This window comes from Festucalex cinctus, chromosome 5, assembly GCF_051991245.1.
Source record: "Festucalex cinctus isolate MCC-2025b chromosome 5, RoL_Fcin_1.0, whole genome shotgun sequence".
NCBI classification, from domain to species: domain Eukaryota; kingdom Metazoa; phylum Chordata; class Actinopteri; order Syngnathiformes; family Syngnathidae; genus Festucalex; species Festucalex cinctus.
In genome coordinates, this window is record NC_135415.1 from 8,143,455 (window position 1) to 8,165,140 (window position 21,686).

At 38.8% G+C, this 21,686-nt stretch overlaps 1 protein-coding gene across 1 annotated transcript; it reads left to right on the top strand.

Annotated features, from left to right (window-relative positions):
• The first annotated feature begins 798 nt into the window (after positions 1-798).
• On the top strand, positions 799-20,606 carry LOC144019133 (phosphatidylinositol transfer protein beta isoform-like). The gene is made up of 11 exons (XM_077521968.1): positions 799-935; positions 3,518-3,548; positions 4,787-4,932; positions 5,203-5,294; positions 5,428-5,435; positions 5,537-5,611; positions 5,709-5,792; positions 9,536-9,613; positions 13,285-13,398; positions 14,899-15,021; positions 18,537-20,606. The coding sequence occupies exons 1-11, from the start codon at positions 916-918 to the stop codon at positions 18,582-18,584; spliced, it is 819 nt and encodes a 272-aa protein (XP_077378094.1). The 5' UTR covers positions 799-915; the 3' UTR covers positions 18,585-20,606.
• Positions 20,607-21,686: the final 1,080 nt, after the last annotated feature.

Here is a 21,686-nt window from a genome sequence, read left to right on the forward strand (position 1 = left end):
CACAAATAAATTATTTGTACAATTTTTAGGACGAAACACAATTTCTCTTCATAACATTATGTGGCCCTTGCGTCCTTCTGATTTTCTGTATGTGGCCCTCAAATGAAAAAGTTTGGACACCCCTGCTTTAGAGAATATTTACTTTTACATTTTCTGTGTGGCTTGCCTTCCTTCTGGTGTTGGGTGAGCTGGAGCCTCACCTGACTTTGGGGCGTGAGGCAGCATACATCATGGACTGGTTGGAGTGAGTACCCAAGTAGCAAACTCGTGAGAACATGCCAATTCCACACCGGAAGGCCAGAGCCGGAATTCTAACCTGACCATGTAGTCATGTAACCTCAGAATTGTCCATTAGTAGGAAGAACAACTGATGGTAAATAAGATTATTTAATATTCACCCTCATACAATCAGGCAAAGTTTTGTTGTATTACATATTCATGAGTTTTGCCCTACAATCACTCCTAGTATAAGTACCGAATACACATACTGTACTTCAGTACTAGTAGTTACTGTCCTTTATTTTGTTTTTGTTTGTTTTTTCCAGTTGTCTGTACTTGATTTTCTGACATTTGATCATCTGTTTTTCTTTTCTTTTTAAATCAGTACTTGCACCAGAATTTGTTTTTAGTACAAAGATCAGTACTTCTGCTTATCGCAAACTAGGGAGGGGGCTCTTGTCACCTGTTATTGCCTTATAATGAAATGTCACTTTTAATGTGAAATAAGTGGCCTTTTCAGCAACGCGAGATTGATTTTTACTGGCTAGCGTGCATGACGAGTACAAGCGTCCAGCCAATCACCGACAGCAAGGGGCGGGGCTAAGTACAGTTCTTCACAGCTGATGACGTCAACGGTAATCAGCGGTCCCTATCGTGGGTACGACGTACAGGTCGAGTCGGAGCAAGTACAAAACGATGGTCCTCATCAAGGAGTAGTAAGTGTGAAATTGTTGTTTGCAAACCCTTTTATCTTCCTTTATAATACCGTTACGATTTAATAAGGGCGTTAGATTGGGTGTGGCGGGGGATCTCGGTCTGGATAAAACCTGCTAGGAAACTTTTCATCATGTGCGACTGACATTCACACGAGGGAAGGGTGGTGGCATTGCTCAAGAACTTTTGTGGCCTACCGGCGTCGACAGCTGCTATTATCTTCCCGTTTCCCATATATCCGTAAAATATCTTAATCATTAACAGGCCAGGCCGTTCGGTTTCTGCGATGTGTTGCTTCTCTTCCGTTAAGTTGTTGAACTTGACTTGACGTAAACGGTGTATTAGCTCACGAAGAGCTAATGTTAACATAATAGTGGTCAGTTGCCTGGGGCTGCTGACGTGATCGAGATTAAAGTTAAAGTTGATACTGTGATTCTGCTACACTTTTCAAATACAGTTTTTCATAAACAGCCGGGTATCCTGTGTGCTCTACACCGTGTAACCGCTCGCTAGCTGTACTATTGTGCTCGTTAGCCAATAGCTGCGAGTCTTAAAGCTGAAGAAAATGATGTCATTTTTAACAATTTAACAAACTGCTCAATGAGCTCAACAATCTCAAATGATACCTTACAGATTTTTAAAATGCTATCAGCGCTTTAAATTTGGTTACATCGATGCATTGAAGGAAGGACTTCCGCTGCTGACACAGATGTCAGTTCAGTTGGGTACTGAAATTTGTCACATTGTACTCCCAGTCCCTATTTTGATGTAACACAAGATATATCCTTTTGACAACCTGCACAAAAATGTGCCTTTAATGTACATCAAACGCTCATTTATCATGCGGGATATGTTCCAGACCCCTAATAAAAGGTGAAAATTTGCCACATAATAATATAGCACAGAGACTATAAGTGGAAAGGTGGGCTTGCTTCAAGCTGTTTGTGTTACTCCCAGTTGATGTTTACTGTGCACATGAAATGTAAAACAAAAATAAATTGTTCATTTAATCACCAAAATCTTCAAACAAGCTATATCATTTCGTCAAAAGAACTTGTGAGATTTAATAGTGCATAATATATTAAAATGCTATTGATTAGCATCGCTGTTGAAGTCATTATAAACAACTGCTATTTTAACACATTTTAAGTGCCTGGCAATGGCTTGCATGTTGCAGCAATGATATTGGGTAAAAAAAACATGAACGTGGGGGTTGAATATTGTTGCTGTATCGATTTTATTGTAGTATTTAACATGCCGAAAAAAATTACATCTTTATTATCTAATTAAATGGGTTTTTTTCCACGTTGAAAAATAATCAGGCTCAATGTATTCTTATCTAATTAAGTTATTTAGCATCAGTAATGCCGAAATTAAGATAATGATCTCATTTTCAATGTTTCACATATTTAAAGCTGCATCTGACTGGTCAGTCACAAAGCATACAATTGCATAGGAATTGTTTGCACGTCTTTACAATACATATTGCATCTGCCATTATCGCAATGACAATATTTTTCGACATATTGTACAGCACTAGTGGCAAGACATGGCAATAAACTGAAGGTGCGCAATTCGAAATTTGCACTTGTGAGCGTATTTAAAAAAAAAAAAAAAAAAAAAAGTTTGGCTAGCATGGAAGTATTCACTCATGTCTGAATGTGTAAACTGCTACCGTAAAAGCACATTAAAAAAATTATTGCTTAAAAGTTCTGCAATAAAGTGGAGATGCAGAGTTATTGACCATGATTTTAACAGGTGATAAGCAGCACTGCTTTTATAAACTAACAGTTGTAATTTCAATGTGACAGCATGTATTTGGGGAGGTGAACGAGGGTTTAACAGTCAAATAAACAGCTATCCTCTTCAGTGCTGATTTTGTATTATCTCAGTTCTTGTTTATGCACCTATTTGTATCTATAAACTATTGTGTATTGTGATACTTTCTGGCAAAATGCATTGCCCTGAAAATTTTTATTGTGGCAATATTTTGAGTGGCTTTTTCCAAATAATGTTTTGATAGTACACACTGAGCATTTTGTGTGTATGATGCTCATCGCGAACACAGCGGCTACTCGTTTATGAGCTAGCTTATAAGCAAACTTAGCTTGTAGCAAACGTGTGTGATGTCATGCATGTTGAGATCGTGTCTCCGATCAACTGCTGAAAGGAGACTGATTCTGTCCGCTTTCATCTAAAACTGCTTCAAACATCAAAGCGTATGTAGGGATGGAAGAATGTTGAGTTGTTGTGATTGTATTGTATTGGTGTTAATGTTTTATGTTACGTTGTATTTGTATTTTTTGTATTTCTGTAAAGCACTTTGTGACAGCTCAGGCTGTTTAAAAGCGCTATATAAATAAAGTTGAGTTGACAAAAAAGGTAAACATGAAAAATGGTTGCGCATTGAGCAAGCGACTTAATTTCAATGTTCAAGCACTGTTTGATGGGAACATCGCGACCTGATCTAGTCTTTACTGTACTTTATATTTATAATAACAGTGTCACCAGTCTCCTGTTTATAGTTGTGTATTACTTGTGTAAGTCTCACCTACTCGTCTTTATCTCTGTCTGTCTTTCCTAGCCGTGTGGTTTTACCCTGTAGTGTTGAAGAGGTGAGTAATCTTTCTTACGATGTCATTGACAAAATTCATCTGATGTTCACATTTGTATATTTCTCTTCTTTTGTGGACAGTGACTATATATCAGAACAGATTATCGTCATTTCCATGCCCCTACATTCAATATTGAACATGGAACTGTAAATATCTGGATACTGTTTGACCTGTTAGGTTGGTTCCAAAAGAGTTTCCCATAATAAAATAATGTACATAATCATTTTCATGATGAAACTTTCACCATGGTAAGACCTTTATTAACTGCACATGACACATTGCTAGGGATTGTCATACCAGTATAAAGATAAATTAAGCTCTATTAAAAATAGGAAATAATAAACCATTCTCATAACTTTGACAAAATCATGATTGGAAAGTTGCAGATACATTCTTAATACTCTGCTCACCTACACTACATGCCAAAAGGTGGCAAAATAATTATGGGAAAAAATCTGCCTCACCTTGGTGAACAAGTGATGTACATTTCCACAATGGGGAAAGTGTTAGAATATGGCCTGAATTTCACAGCTTTAAAATGTGAGTCTGGTAACTTCTGCTTAATCTATTTCCAATGAAAAACTGTAAATCATGGACACAAGTCACATCTTGTTTACACCATGCTACAAGGCACATACAATGTTTAATCTATCCCTGAGGAACTTCATTGAGCAAATATACAAATAAAATGCATCTAAAATGGAGTGAAGTAGGTTGCCATTTTACCATAATCCATAGCAGCTCCATGATGGCGCATATTCTTAGTTGTTACATGCACAGAGTTCATCTTTTAAGTTACAGGAGGTATGATGACATCTCCCGGTTCGAGTCCAGGCTCGGACCTTCCTGGGTGGAGTTTGCATGTTCTCCCCGTGCCCGCGTGGGTCTTCTCCGGGTACTCCGGTCTCCTCCCACATTCCAAAGACATGCATGGCAGGTTAATTGGGCGCTCCGAATTGTCCCTAGGTGTGCGTGTGAGTGTGGATGGTTGTTCGTCTCTGTGTGCCCTGCGATTGGTTGGCAACCAGTCCAGGGTGTCCCCCGCCTACTGCCCAGAGCCAGCTGAGATAGGCGCCAGCACCCCCCGCGACCCTTGTGAGGAATAAGCGGTCAAGAAAATGGATGGATGGATGATGACATCTCACATTAGTCATCCTTGGGTTCATGTTTTTGAATACATCTTGAAACGAGTCCCGCTTTGTTTGTATTGTGGCAATGATTTGGTATTTGTGTTGCAGTATCAAGTCGGGCAGTTGTTTTCTGTGGCTGAAGCAAGTAAAAATGAAACCGGTGGTGGTGAGGGGATTGAGGTACTCAAAAACGAGCCCTATGACGAAGATGGAGAGAAAGGACAGTTCACACACAAGATCTACCGCCTAAAGAGGTTTGTGCAACTTAAAAACAATATTGGGTTTGTGTGCTCAATTTGATGGTAATTGCAGTATACGGCCAGCTGATGGCAGTATTGTATAATTCTTATTTTTTTCTGATTTGAAGCCATCTCTAGTGTTTCTCAACTACACAGCCCCAAGCAGTCAAATGTTTGGACACACAATGTCCAGTCCTTTGACCGTTAGTTTACTTATCTTAGTATGCAAACTATTATCCTTTCCCTAAATCAATCTCTTTCCCCTCCTACCACACCAATCCACAGTAAAGTTCCAGGATTTATTCAGCTCTTGGCACCAGAAAGCGCCTTTGTATTTCATGAAAAAGCCTGGAACGCTTACCCCTACTGCAGAACTGGTGAGTCATCTTGCACTTGTTGTTGATGCTTCGTCACATCTATGCATCAGACTATTTTCTGAATGATTTGTCTTTATAAGTTTTGATTACTAATTGTCATTTTCTTTTTTCCCTCATACCTGTCCTTGAGCAGAAGTGACGGTAGGTATCCTTTGCAGGTTGAATCTTTGATGTTTTTTTATTGATCAACACTTTACAGCTAATACTAAACTGCACTGTATCAATTTTTGTGTTCTTTGTAGAATGAGTATATGAAAGATAATTTCTTGATCAAGATTGAGACGTGGCATAAACCAGATCTTGGAACACAAGAAAATGTGAGGAAATTTATTACGCCGAGCATCATTAGCAAAAAAAATGTGAGTTTTTAATCATGGATTTTTATATTTATTTTTGTAATCGCTTTTGCTTTAGGTGCACAAACTAGATCGTTCGTCCTGGCAGCAAGTCGCTGTTGTGCCGATTGACATTGCTGACAGAAGACAAGTTTCAGCCTCTGTAAGTCAAACTTTAAATCCAAAAAGCACTGTATAGTGCCTTCATGTGGAGAAGTCTGGTTATTACATGCTCACTTTTTTTTTTTTTTTTTTTTTGGACCTTTGTCTCATACCAGTGGAGTCTTTGTACATAATCTCCTGTGTTGTTGAAATACAGCTCAATCTATATTATTATTTATGCTGTTCTTGCCACGCACATCATCTTAGTAAGTCCTCCTCTAAAGTACTGAGCAGCGAAACAAGTCAGTTTGGAGGTTAGGTTAGATATAGGTTAACAATATACGGTACTAATAAACAATCCCATTTAGTGATAGAATATGCTTTTGGTAATATGTGATTTGTAGTTATTTAAGCAGAAATTAGGTAACATTGTGTTCTGTGTGTCTTTAAATTCTTATTTTTTAAACCTGTCTTGCATTATTAAAGGGTTACTTGACTCTGAACAATTTTCAGCAGTAAAAAGTTCATATTTTGTCTATAATTAATGTGGTAATGTGACAATGTCGTTATTTTTCATGTACAAATAATACCTTTAAAAACTATTTTTTCCTCTTGCTTTCGACTGATGATATCACCTGTGCTGAGGAAGTAGGTAACGACTAATCATGACTCACCTGTTGTCTGGGGTTGTTCGGCAAACTGAGACATGATTGGTCGTTACCTACTTCCTCAGCACAGGTGATGTCGTCGTCGTCGTCGTCATCATCATCAGTCAACAGCAAGTTGAACTAGACTATGTGCAATTTCTGGAGAAATTGCGTGGGAATGCTGAAGGTTGAATGCTAATAGCGGAATGCTCAGATTTTGAATGCATGTGGAACGCTTATGAAGTAAATTGAGAGAGAAATTATGACCTCCTGGTTACTGGAAGTATCAGACACCTGGTAATGATGATAAGTTATATGTATGGAAGTGGGCGTGGAAAATGATACTTAGAAAAAGTTCAATGTCTGTCCCATTGAAAATGAATGGGGAAAAGTTGATATTACAAGTAAAATTGAGCAAATATTGTAAGTAATGTGGAATTAGACAATATATACCCCGGGAGGCGTGATTTTTTTTAATTTATTTATTTTTAAGCTGGTTGAAATTTGAACAGTGTAAATTGGAAGTATTATGTGGGAGTTGTTAGGCGGCAAAAAAGTGTGGAGAATAAAAATCACAATAATGTGGGAATGCTGATTCCCACAACAATTGCTTTTTAAAGGTGTTAATTGTACATGAAGAATAATGAAGTCACCATATTAATCCTAGACAAAATAACTTTTTCACTGCTGAAAATGGCTCAATGAGTCTAGTATTCCTTTAACACTTCAAACCCCAGGGTTTTCCTTACCCCTATGGGGCTAGATGGTAGCAAAGCCAAATGGCTTAGCCTCAGTGATTAAAGTGTTAATGTCAAATAGATGAATGGACAGGGCTAGTTTTCTTGCACAGTGAAGAACCTCAGTATGAGTACTCAACTCATGTTTAGTCACAGATACCGAACTTACTTTTTGATACATACAATTTACCCTAAGAATACAATTACAGGTAATGTGAAAGAATAACCTATCCCAGTGTAGCATTTTTTTCTTCATTTGAATTAAATTAGTGGGAACTTTCTATTCTAATTTCTAGTTATGATAGCACAACAGTCCCACGAGGGCGACTGTCAACTGATATTGATATTGGCCCTCGTCATGAGTACCGATACCTTGAAATAAGTCCAGGTATCAGCCCTCGTTGAAACGGTATGTATTGTACCCTGCCTGTCAGCCAAAAATAAAATTCAGTTCAACCGCTACCGTAAATAAGACTAGCCGTACAGGGTACCTTTTTTATTTGACAATATTTTTCTGTGATTGCCTCACTTTATAAAAAAAATCTGAAGATTTTAGGTGGTTCCATATTATTGCTGTTATTTAACATCACATTGCCTCATTTCGCTGTGTGTGCGTGCACGCTCGCATGTTTGTTTGCCCTGGGACGTTAACGAGGCGGACGTGTTTGCCTTTCTGGAGGAGTGTGTTGTGTCTAAGGGCCCCATCAGCCCTCCGCCTCGGGCATGGCTGCAGGCCCTGGGACGCACTGCCTGCACCGATGAGTTTGTTAGTGTAATTACAGCTCACAGTTGCTCGTATGGCAGCGTTCGACAAACGCACACGATGCACACAGGGCTGGAACGCACTCTGCTTTACTGGAGGAGTTTCTCCCTTTTGTCTGCCACGGCGCATTGATTCACAGACCTCATTAGTGCCGCACGCCGCATTGTTATCGGGATCCGGCTCTCAGCATTAAAACAGTCAAATTAATGTCTGTGTATTTTCCACACAGTTTTGCACCCTCCTGTTGGCTGATCGCCCTGAAAAATAGCTTTTAGCTGCTGGCACATCATGATTTATTTAAAATTGCTGGGCCCTCCAGCGGTTGATAATTTGAGACCCTTTCGTTACGTTCAAGTTTCTTTTGCCCAGCGTATCAATTTAATCTAGCTTATTTGCATGCTCAGTATTTTATTTTTTATTTGTTTTTTAAGTAGGAGGTTGGCCAGTACATCAGCTATTGCAGCTGTAATAATGACATTGCCATATTAGACCATGTTGCTAATGATCCAGTCCCAGGTTAGCCCAGTAAGTCCCGAGACTTGTGAAAATAAAAATTGAGCAGCAAAATAAGATGAAAAGATGAGGGAGATGCTGATAATTGTGTGCAAAGATGCAATGCAGGGAAGTTGGTGTGAGGGATCATATTCAATATACAGTAGCAATAGTAAAATTGACATATCACATTACAATATACAGTTTCATAGAACAATATAAAGCAAAGAAATTAACCATATTTACAGGGTCATTTTGTACTGGGGGGGGGGAATAATGTTCAAGAATGAAGTTCAACATGCAGGGATGAACGGGCATGAGGCTATCTATGGTGGCCATTCTTAGTAACGGTAGTTCTGTTAGTTGACTATTAAGTTTGGAAATTAATAGTAATAAATAATATAATAGTTTTTGTTAATTAATCATCGTGAGGAAGACGATAGAGCGGTCTAAAAAATGAATCAGAGCCCCGACTTGCCTGCTTTCATCATTAATTTGTTAAATAATTTTCTTATTTGAATTGGTAAAAAACAACTGTATTTAATATAAGCAGATATAAAATACCGACATTGTGATGACATTTTCAGCCTTACCGCCCAGCCCTGTTTTCTAACTTCATAGTGTCATGCCTAACAGTTAGCAGTTAAACATGTAATATTTTGCCCTTGTCCTGTACTATTTATTTTGAACACGGTCTAAAAACTGATTTGTCCATTTTATTTTGTACTTTTGATAATTTATTACAAATGAATCATAAATTTAGAGTTTTTTAGTTTGTGATTTATTTTGGACTGTTTTGAAAATGTTCATACATAAAAAAGGTCTTTCAATGAAGTTGACATTGGTTTTATAGAAATTGTATGTACTGTATTAAAAATACTAGTGGTATCGTTATCGATGGATCATCGAGAGTTGAGTAATCATACTGGTACAGTTCTGGAAAAAATGTATCAAACATCCCTAGTACATAGTAGCGGTATGCCTATTTTAGCATGAAAGAATCATGCATATGTTTATTTATTATATTATCTTTCATCAAATGTGAACTTGCTATTTGTGCGTATGTAACATTCTGCAATCTAATCCATTCTTGTTGAGTTTTAGGTGTGTCTACTAAACAAGATGTGCTGTGTATCATATTGTGTCAGTTTTTTTTTCACCATAGGACTACAAGCCTGATGAGGACCCCGCCATTTTCAAGTCAGTTAAGACCGGAAGAGGACCACTTGGACCTCTCTGGAAGGTATTTCTTCTCTTGAGCATTCTGACGGCTTTGTGATCTAATTTATAGTTCATCTCAAGGGTGTTTGATGGATTTGTGTTTGCGGTTCTGTAATTTATTAAAGCATGCCTTTATGGGTCTTAATTGATGTAAAACTGTTCCCACATTTAAAGCACATATACACTTGTGTGGTTGAAATGCCCTCTTCTCAAAGCTGTATTTTAAACCAAGTAAATATAAAATGCAGCTTTAAAAAGAAAATAATAATAATAATAATATTGAAAGCTGCCTGGCCATGTGTGGGAAAAGTTTTTGCCCCCTTGTTATATCATGAATTTATTGTGGCTAATCACATTTTTTGGAAAGCTGAGATTCATTGTCACTGACCACACACACACACACACACATTATCTCCAGAACTGTTCAATCAAAAAAAAAAAAATCCCTTAACTTGAAACTAACCCTTACTTGTCTGGCCAAAGAACTTAAAAAATAAAAATAAAAAATAAAAATCTGCTACAAAATGCCATGAATCCAAGAAATTCAAGAAAAGATGAGGAATAAAGTTAAGCCTGGTTCACACGGCAAGATTTTAAAATTGTCGGCCGATTTCCAATCTTTGACAGACACCACACGTGAAGAGAAAAAAATCACGGGAGTTCCAGTTTTGAACATAACGTGCGTGGTGTGCGGCCACACTGCACAATCAACACACTCCACACGAGCCGAGTTCATTCAAGAATGTGACGGGAAGTCTCGCAAAACCTCTCGAGATTAAACGTGGCTTCCGAGTTGTCAACATGAGTCGATCCTGGTTTTCAGCTAAAAAGCGAAATAAAAAGAAAAGGTGTTGTTTAAAGGAGTGTAAATGGGCACTCGCTTGTCCTCCGCTCGGTGCTGGCGGCGCGGGTTGGCGTCCCACCCGGAGACCACGTTTATTTGTGGAGAATGTGTGTGCGTGTATTTAAAAAAAAAATAAGAGTGTAATAGCGCGAGCACGGACTTTTTGCTGCGTCATGACTGTTTTGATTTTGGATTCCCCACCGGCTTCCTCGCTGGCTCGCTTTCTGATTGGCTGCACGTCACTGTCAATCTGCTGCACGGAGCGAAATCGGGCCAAAAAAATCCAACATGTTGGATATGCCCGATTTCAAGTCTGGGGTTATTCCGAGCACCGATATCTTGAGGCGCCGTATGTGGTGACAATACACACGGCAGGATTATCTGTGAAGATTATCACTTGCGTCTCGGCACGTCCTTACGATTGTCGGGAGGGGAAATTCGGGGCTAAAATCGGGCCAATTCTCCTGCCGTGTGAACCAGGCTTTACTGGCATCTATTAGTCATCTAGACCTTAAGTGTTGAACTGCGGGTTTTCCATTTTTCCTCCTACCAACAAACCTGATTCGTATAATGAGCTCATCGGCGTGCCTGATAACAATCCTTATCATTAGTGTCAGGTGTGTTGGTAGGCGGAAAAATGGAAAACCTGCAGAACTGCGGCCCTCAAGGACCGGATCTTGACACATGTGGTTTAGACAAAGGGTTACAAAATCAATCCTAAAGCTTTAGGACTCCAGCAAACCATAACGAGAGACAATATCAAGAAATGGAGAACATGTGGTAAACCTTCCTAGGAGTTTCTGGCCATCAGAAATGATGCCAAAAGCACAGTGGCAACTCATCCAGGAGTTCACAAAGGAACCCAGGACAACATCCGAAGAACTACAGCCCTTAGTTAAGGTCATACGTTGTTCATGACTTGACAGGAAGAGATTGGCTGAAAAACACCCATGGCAAAGTACCAAAATGAAAAAGAAACCCACTGCTGACCCCAAAAATATCAGTGTTGTTTTTCTTTAAAAAAAATAAATAAAAAATCCCATTATGTTTGATGTAAATGTAACAAAAAATATCAACAGCAAAACATTATGGTGGTATTGTGATGATCTGGGGCAGCTTTGCTCTTTTGCGACTTGGGTGGCTTGCTGTGTGATTGATTAGAACCATCAATTTTGCTCTTTCCAAGAAAATCCTGAGGGACAATATACATGACCATATGCTGAAGCGTACTTGGGTTCTACAGCAGAACATCGATCCAAAAGGCACTAGGTTGTCAACTTTTGAATAAAAAAAATAAATAAATGAAGGTTTTAGTCAAAGCCCAGAACTGAATCTGATTGACCATCTGAGCTTTTGTGTCTTAAAAACTGACAGATGGAGGCTATTGTTACAATTTTACTTGATTGTCGAAGACCTTATTGACATAAGCCGTTTTGCACCCGCTTACTAGTGTCTGCCTGTAACTACTGGGACAACAATTGACCAGAAGCTGGGCTCCAAGAAGAATGTAAGGCTACCCGTTGATGAAGATAAATCACCACTTTCTCAGTTCTAATTGGCTCAAATAGAAATTTCACGTTGCCAGGGCAGATAATGGTTTTATTCTTGAAGCTCTGCTTTTCCGCTCAGTCTGAAATGATCGTGACTGACCTCCCAAGAGTGTTCCTTGTTTATTTTTATAGTTATTTATTTATCTATTTATTTATTTATAGAAAGGTTTAAAATTTCTGCCCTGCTCCCGCACCCTCAAAGTTTAACATAGAAAACTTTTCTTAGCTACCAGAAATTCTGCAGAATAAAGGCAGCCAAACTGCTTTAAAACTATGAATAAAGAAACACAACTTTTCATTTGCGTATTTAATTAGATCGTTTTCCCATCCACAGTGGACACTGAAAGAGTCTGGGGGTACCAAAAAAAAATGCTGTGACAACAGAGGGCCAATTTTCTGCCAGCCTCACGGAGCAATAAAACTCTTGTCTATCTCTGCATGCACACATGCTTGCCTATCGCTTCCCTTTGTATTTTTCAAAACTTCTGCTCCTTTGAGTGGGGCACAGAGAGGGGGAGAAGAAATGTCACCGTAAGTGTTTTGATGTCGAATGCGTTTCATGTGAAGTTCTCCTTTTTGCCATGACAACTTTTCTAAACCCACTGCAAATTTAGAAATGTTTCTCATTTCCCGTCTCTCGCTTTTCTGCGTGATGGCAGCATCAAACGGCGGCGGGATAGGGGGGTGACTGAGGCAGGTCTGTGGCATTTTCTCCTGGAAGACTGAGCCCGAATCAAGTGATTAATTAAACAGGTGTTCTCTGAGGCTTCTCTGGGAGTGTTCTGGGGGCGAGCAAGTCCTCGGTGTTAATAATGTAACCGCCCTTATCGCATCTGCGCTTCCGTTTTATCTGCCTTCCCTGGCCACAAAGGCACGTCTGTCGGGAACGGTGTCACTGTCGGGGCGGAGGCAGAGAACTGGTCCCTTCATCTGGAGTTTATCCACTTTGCTCTGCCACCGCCTCCACCCTTTTCCCTTCTTTTCTTCTTCTCTTCAGAGGACAGCGCAGAGCCCAGGATGAATTTAGAAAGTGTGTTATAGATTAGGGCGCTTTTATCTGTGCACGGCACATCTTCATATTGATAATTATTTCACTAAGCTCCACACACAGAGCTTTATGTATTAATGACTTTTTTTAAAAAGCTTTAAATGTTGCCAAGTTTGTTCTTAAATAGTATTCTCGCCGCTCTCATTTACAACTTATGATTTACATTATTTATTGTGTTGAAGATTTATCCTTGAAGAGGGATGGATTGAATGCATTCTTACTTGAGATTCTTCTGCTGTTTCTCTCACCAGAAAGAGCTGCTGGGTGCCAAGACCGACTGCCCTAAAATGTGCGCCTACAAACTGGTCACAGTCAAATTTAAATGGTTTGGCCTCCAGACTAAAGTTGAGAATTTCATCCATGAGGTTTGTTGCATTTTCTTTCTCAAGACTGTCTTGATTTCGTGATATGAATTCAGACACTGGGTTACTGTGGAGATTCACATTTTATCCAATTAAAATTATTTTTGGAAAAAAATGCATGTTTTGATTCTTTTTATGGCTGTCAAAATTATCGTGTTCTCGTTAACTTAAAGTGCCTATAACGGGACTACTTTTTTAACACTTTATTAACGGCCGCCCCTTATTTGGAAAGCCTCTACTCAGGGAATTCCAGTCACCAGCAGTAGAAACGTCCACGTCAAATTTGCCCAAAAGAAATGCACTGGAGCTAAAACACAGTGTTTAAGGGGCAGAATGTAGCGTGGAGGAGCTATTTGGACTGTGTCTCACTACCACCCGTGCTTTGCTTTGAAAGAACGCACTCTGTAAGCCATTAGCACCGAGCACCAAGAGGTGTCCATGGGCACTCTTGAAACCCCTGTGAGAGTAAAGAGCCGAATGGACGCCGTCTTGTCAGTTGGAGTGAGCCCAAGCCTATTCATCCAGATGTGAGGCATATTTTATTCAGCATCTCCACAAAATATCTCATAAGGGTGAAACTGAAAGTTTCAATGCGTTCGCTGTAACAGTAGAGCGGCCTCAGCTGCGTCATGGCGCATCCGAGAACTTAACAAAATAAAAGCATCCAACATCATGAAAAGGAGTCACTATGACACAATTTAGAAGTAATACATTAAATTATACTGCATATATTTGTGGAGATTGGCGTCAAGTTGTATTTTACAATTTTTAAATATGCAGAAACTCGCAAGTTACTTCATGTTTAAAATTACATAGCTCTTAATATGAAAAGAGCACATCGATCGTTTCTGGTTCCTATGCAGTAAAAATTCGTCATTTTACAATGCACATCCTATTTCACTTAACAAAATAAAAGCATCAGCGAATGCATATATTTGTGGCGACTGTGTTGTATTTTACAGTTTTAAAAATGTGCATAATTTCAGAAGTTAATTCATGTTAAAAAATAAGGCAGCTCCTAATATGAAAAGAAAAATGTACTGAGCTGTCACCATTGTCTTACAAATGCAATTATGCCATGTTGTAGTGAAAGGAAAAATGACCAAAACAAATCAGTCACACTTTGGTTTGGTTTTACAGTACATTACATATTTTATTTTATTTATTTTTTTATTGAATTATGTAATTACTCTTAGCAATGATTTTTTTTTTTTTTTACTTTTTTGTTATTGAATTGTTATGAAATTATTCTATCGATGACTAAAAAATAAAACCATATTTAAATTAGGGGGAAAATTGTCCATTTTATTGTAAATTTAGGTATAAATTGAGATATTTAATGTGCGATAAATCGCCAGTTAATTATTGAAGTCGTGCGATTAATTACGATTAAAAATTTTAATCGACTGACACCTAATTCTTTTAAAGTTTGAATGTACATATATCACTTGTAAAAATTATTTTTACATCTGCCAGCCATAACCTGCCTTTTATGTCTTTCAGCAAGAAAAGAGGATCTTCACCAACTTCCACCGCCAGCTTTTCTGTTGGATTGACAAGTGGGTGGAACTAACAATGGATGACATCCGCCGGATGGAGGCAGAGACTCAGAAGGAGCTGGATGAGGTGAGTGCACAGAATATGGTCAATAAACTTAAAGATGGGGATGGGCAAATAGCTTCTTTTTTTTTTTCTGAGTTCAAAGTGTGTTTCCATGACACACACAAAATAGAATTGCTCCCAAAAGAGGAGCTAGTTTACAAAAGCTCAGTTAACGTTGCCAACTTGGTGATTTTGGTGATATTTAGCGACTTTTGGTGGAAGTTCTTTTTATGACTTAGTTGTTGTTCGGTAGCAGACTTTTTTTTATTATTATTATTATTTTAAACCCAAAACTGTTTAAAAAAAATGATCACAGAAGGAATATTCCTAAGTTCTAAAATCGATTTGAACTACATTTGCAAAAAGAAATAAATAAAATAGAACAGTTTCCAAAACAGAAGGGTTTAATGCAGTTGTTTGATGAGGAACTCCAGTACAGTACAATGAATGAAAACATCGGCTTTGCAGAGTAACTCAAACATCAATTCAATTGATTTTTTACACATTTACTTTAATTTGAAGATCTTTTTTTTTCTGCTATCTTCCGAACAGAAAGGTCAGTTCTGAAAAAAAAAATGTTTTATTCTACACAAACCTAGCCCTTACTTAGTTTGGTTAGACCAGGAAATCTCACCACAGAATATGATTTATTGATTTATACCTGATTCTGCCGCTACTCTACATTGGGTTTGGTTTATTGAACATATAAATGCAAAACAAAATATAAAAGGAAAATAATTATTAGTAAAGTCAGAATTTACATGTTCAAAGAGAGTAGGAAGAAGTACAATAACTAATGCTAATCTAATCTAGTCCTACATTCATGCATATGAGCCATCAAGTGTACAACACCAAATGAAATGATGATAAATAATTTCAGAACTTTTTCCACCATTGTGACCTATAACTTTGGAAGTGGGCAACTGCCAATATGGAGTAAACATTTTTTGGCTGGCAAACTTGTTCTGACAAACTTGTTACATTTAGCCTACTAGTGCGTTCAAACGTATGTGTCTATTTGCAAATATGTTCCAACGCAATGAACTAAGTGCTAAAGTATTTTGCAAGTACGTTCCAACATACTTGTTGGCTAAATGCTTACAAAAAAAAATTCCAAAAAAATCCCATAATTCCACAAGGTATTGATTAGTAAAGAAAAAAATTCATTCATTTTTTTTTTTCAGATGCTGCCCAAATGATACCAATATGTTTGAAAATTAAATAGATATTGTTTGTCAGTAATTTTTAAGGTTTTATAAAGTCTGCATAAGGTCACAGGGTATGCGCATGCACAAGTCAATACCCCATGACGTTATGGGAAACAATGCTGAGTGGATATCAAAATAAAGCATTAAATTATGTATCAACAATGTTTACATTTTCCACATATTGGTATAATATAAGCAAAATGCTTTTTTTAAAAAAATGATTTTTGTTTTTTTACTTGCACATGTAAATACCCTGTGGCATTATGGGAAAAGAATGGCATCTTTTTAGCACTTAGCCAACAAGTACATTCAAACGTATTTGCAAGTATGTTGGAACATATCGGCAGTCCTTCTCAGTCCTGATGTCATCAGGATGGCACTTTAATGGCTTGAACTTGAAGCCTATTTTTCCCCTGAATTGTGAATTTGCACTCTTTGTCAGACTGCTGCTTAAGTGTTAAGTCTGTTAAGTTCACTACCAAAGTGCTCATATCTCAAGTCTGTGCTGGCAAATCAAAAGGGAAAAAAAAATCAGTCTCGTATCTTGCAGAAACGACCATAATAAGTTGGGTCACTTGTTTCTCAAGTTACTAGTTACACCGATCTGAAGGCCACACAGAGACTGAGCAAAAATATTTTATTGATTGTCAGAGTCTGAAGGAAGTTGTATTTTAGAAATCAGTTGTGTCAAAATGCCCATTTCAAGTACGTGTACGGGGGAAAACAACGAGCCCCAAAACGTAGCAAAAGCAATCCTTAAGAGTTTTTGGCAAGAAAAATGATTTCCTCAAGGTGGCACCAACTCATTGAAGAGAATCATGTGCAGGGCTCCTACTAATTATAAAACTACAGTCAGCATAATGGTGAGTTGTATTTCTTGTCTAATCCAGTCGGTCAAAGTATTTCTTTGTCAAAACCATTTGCGGCATTAAAAATTAGGTTGTGGACTGCTGATGTTGATTATAACACTTGACAAACTCAATATTTTAATCATTCTTGACATATCTCGACTGCCTCACAAGTTTGCCCGATTTACTGTACGTTTCGTTCCTGTCTAGATACGTAAGAAGGGTGCAGTGTGTGGCACAAAAGCTGCACAGGAGTAGCCAGGCCAGGTAGAAGCCAGTCTCCCATGTTGCCTCTGGGTTCTGTGTTGCTGCACTCACTCACTCTTTTGGGTCTTGTCAAATGGGGTTTAGTTCACTTGACTGGTGTGGATAGTGTTTGTGGTCATCATCTGGATCTATTTTTTTTTTTTTTTATAATGTCTTCACAATCACACATGCACATTGTAAGAACTTAGTCACACTTTTAACATAAGTTATGAACAGAAGACTCGATCTTAGCACCCAAGATCCACAGCAAACATATGAAAAAACAAACTGTAATTCACATTCTCAACCTTCGCACTGATTTTTCTCTTGAAACTTCTCTGAAAATATGAGAGCTTTTGGCCATACAAGGAAAAAATGGAAGAATTCGACTGGACTGGTCTGGCCTAAAATGGGCCAGGCTCAAACATTCCCTGCTATCTACCAGCATGTGTTTTCCATTTTCTCTCCGAAAGAGTAAACGTCGGTTAGCATCGAAGAGGAATGTGGCGAGGACGAGGTTCCGCTTGCTGGACAGATGCTAGCCCATAGACTCCACGACATGCAATATCTTGACTGCAAAGAGTTAGGGACAACCGCCGGCATGAATGTACATATGGTGCCTCCTGAAGAAAACAGCCATCTTGTGCGCACTGGAAACGCTTCTGTCAGAGTCGAGGAAGGAGACGGTGGAGACGGAAGGGCCAAAGGAGCGGGTTACCTTCAAGATGGCTCCTTCATTAACATACAAATGGAATTCTGCCTTTGAGAAGGCGTCTCCGTGGTGATTGAGTGAAAGAGGATGCGGCCGGGGGGTGGATGGTGGCAAAAGCAAGGAGGGTAAACCGCCTAATGTCGTTTCATCACATCTGTCCGGTGCTGTTTTGAGCCACAGTTGGTTTGAACTCTTTCATTAATGTCTTCAGCTATCAGATTCCAACACTAATTGGCTTTCTAAAGCTATCACCCTCAGGGTGGGACAATCTGAAATTGATGTTTTTTTTGTTCTTTTGTTTTTTTTTTCATTCTTACAACATAAACACGATAAGGATTGTTTGATAAGGATTTTTTTTTATTTTTATTTGTGAAATAGTTTGGAATGGAAAAAAAATAAAGACCTGAAGTTGTATCTAATAGGAAAATGTTCTGCCTTAGATGCAAGTTATTAATTTATTTGACGTCATCTTCTCCTGTTTAACACTCATACCTTTAAAAACTCTCTCTCTCTCTTTCCCTATAGCTCCGCAGAAAAGGTGAAGTACGAGGAACGAGTGCGGCGGACGAATAGAGCGGCAAAGGATTTGAAAGTGCCACAATAACAGCAACGGTGGCTGCTAACTGGCCAACTTCTGTGCCACTTTTTACTTCTTCAAACATTCAGGCTGTGGACGAGGTGTCGGAGGGGCGGGGTCTCATGCAATCAATAGAGCAGATCCCTAGCTTGCACCCAATCACAAGTCATCTATCCACGAAGCGATTGATTTCTAGAAACCGACGCGATCTTCACTTTTGATTTTGCGGCCCTCTGAGTGTTTTTGCTCAAGGTATGTTTGACACCAGCGAATATGCATTGGCAAGGGTTGGGTCTAATATTACCTGCTGTTTTTGTTTTTAGCTCCAAAACATTCCTCCCGAAATGATGCCCAGTTCTTTCTCACACTTTTAACTGTCCACACTGGTTCCGCGGTTTGCATTCCTTAGTATGAATATGTGTGTCTCATACTGTTTTTTTTTTTTTTTTCCTGTTCCTCCACAACCTCCATTAAGAGATTACTTTCGCCCTTTGCACCTCCGCCCATTGTAATCCTCCCATCACCAGGCCACCTAACCCAAAGCACTGCATCTTATTAACACTGACAATCATGCCTCTGCACGTCTTCACACTCTCTCAATGCACGAAGGTGCGCACACTCACAGGTGCGAATGCCTTTGCAGTGACTGATCCTCTTACCGAACCTGGGCGGATCCATGCAAGCTCGCTCGAGCAGCCAGTTGACGTTAACGTCCAGGATGTGTTTTTCCAAACCGATCGTATCCTGAACACACTCATGAGTCACGTTGCGTTCACTTGGTCACATAATGCACTGGGCAAACAGCCGTCATGGTGCTACCCCCCCTCCCACCACCCCCCTCAAGCTTGGTGCCGCACAGCCCGTCCCAGAAGCCCGCCTGCCTTGTTCACCTGGTAGAGCCGTCTCGCTGTGTTTACATGAATGCTTTACCAGTGGCCAGTTGAAACCAGCGCAAGCCACAGCTTGCCTTAACCGCTCGAGCTTTTTGGACCTGCTCTACCTACTGTACCTCTGCAACCAGCTGCTTGCTTTAGCTACCTCCCTTGTTTCCGGCTGATCATTTCACAGACACCGAAAAGGCCGACGCTTTGCTATTGCTGTAGCAGCTAGTGTACCGTTTGGAGTCAGTGATTGCAGGGCTTTATGTTATCTCTTATTTGTCAAATGTAATTCGGGTTGATTAGTCTTGTTTTTGTGTTACTTTTCTGAATTTCCACTGTTTGATGGATGTGCCATATTGATGAGTCCTGAGTTTCAACTCCACAGTGCACTTTCAGTATAGCCTTTCTGATGTGTTAAGGGCTAATCCTTTTGGATCATTACGACTGTAACATGCACTTAATTCAAATTTATTTGTGCATTTATAATCATAAAAACTATAGACATTGATATTGTAATTATAGACTTCTTTTTTTTTCTTCCCTTTGATATTGAATTCATTCTGATCATTTCATAGCCAAAGATGTATTTGTTTACATGTATTCAGCAATTATGAGCTGGTAAAATAGGACAAGGAAGCAACAATGAAAATGGTGTCCAACATGAATTAAAACTACATATTTTGGTGTTCCATGAACCACTTCCTTCTAGCGTGTTTTCAATGGAAAATTAAGTATTATTTCAGGTTTGTGCGAAGTGATGACCAGTTGCTCTTGCGCTAACCAAATGTCTCAGAGAAGCCTTTCCGTCAACAGGAACGTGTTTTTGGTATCAGTCTTCTGACCCCAGCTGCATGCGCGTCCGACAGAAGACCCACTGGCTAAAATTATTCATTTCAGCTTAATCAGTCGTAACACTGACAAAGGCAGCAATTTTTTTTTTTTTTTTAATGGAATTGTACTGTTTTGCCCTAAATTATAAAATTAACTGTAAAAATTACCAGAACTGCTTGATTTCATGTTTTTCATCCAATTTTTGATAAGTGAATGTAGATGTGCCGTTTCTGCCTTTAAATCCTCAAGTGTTACATTGACTACATGTGATCGGAATATCAAATAAATTTTTGAGAAAAAAAATAACCACTTGTTTGTCATTCTGTTAAACTGCCAGCCTTCAGAAAATCTCATTTGTTGCCTCATATTGCAGGAAAAAAAACTTTTTGATAGTCCAAAGGTCTTTTGTTTTACAGCTCTTATAACACTTAACCTCTTTTGTCGTTCTTAATGCCTCTTCTTGTCATTAATACACACACTTGTGGAAATGTTTGTTGACTTTGAAGAGTGACCTAAACTTGAAATTACCTGCAGCTGCCGGGCGAGTGTCAAAATTACGAGTTGATTTTGAAAGAGCAGGAAGGACTAGCTTGTCTGCCAGCTGCAATATTGCCCTTTGTCATTGTTTGGAAGAACAGTCTTGTTCTTGTGAAAGGAAACCAGTTATTGCTGACCTAGAACAAGCTAATAGTGCTGTTTCTAAAAGCGGAGATGGCCACACTTGCCCACGCACCACCTGCTACGTAGCAGCTCACAATATTCTGCTGTCGGCACTTATCCATCCGCCTCGGTCTTCTTTTTGAAGCACATGTAGGAATATGGCACAAGTAAACCCGTGTAGTTTAAATAAATGTGTTAAATGGAAAAGACAAATCAAGAAGGATGCTTGGTAGCCAGAATGGCTAGCTCTGCATTTCAAATATGTCACCCGCCAACAAGCGGCATGGACGTGTTTTGAGCGAAAGCCCAAAAAGCATCGACTATGAAAATTCTGGATTTTATGATATATATATTTTTGTATATGTATATATTTCGGAGAAAAAAAGTTGCAAATGTGAATTTATTAATCTTAAGCCTAAGAATAAATATGCGAGGTTGCAGCAACATCTCATTAAAGAGATACTTTTCATATTTAGCCATTTTTGGCAGTCAATATTTTGCCTATAATAAGTTTGATATTTTCATTATTTTTATGTACAATTAGTACCTTTAAAAACACAGTTTGCAACTTGCTGTCGACTGAAAATGACATCACAAGGGCTCAGGTAACCAATCACAGCTCAACTGTTTGCTAGGTTTGGTCATGTGACATTCACAAGCTGAGCTGTGATTGGTTAGCTGAGCCCATGTGATGTCATTTTCAGTCGACAGCAAGTTGCAAAATGT

Coding starts and splice junctions, on each gene's coding strand:
- LOC144019133 (XM_077521968.1), top strand. CDS start 916: ATGGTCCTCATCAAGGAGTA. Junction 4,933..5,202: donor AAGATCTACCGCCTAAAGAG/GTTTGTGCAACT, acceptor ACCAATCCACAG/TAAAGTTCCAGGATTTATTC. Junction 15,022..18,536: donor CTCAGAAGGAGCTGGATGAG/GTGAGTGCACAG, acceptor CTTTCCCTATAG/CTCCGCAGAAAAGGTGAAGT.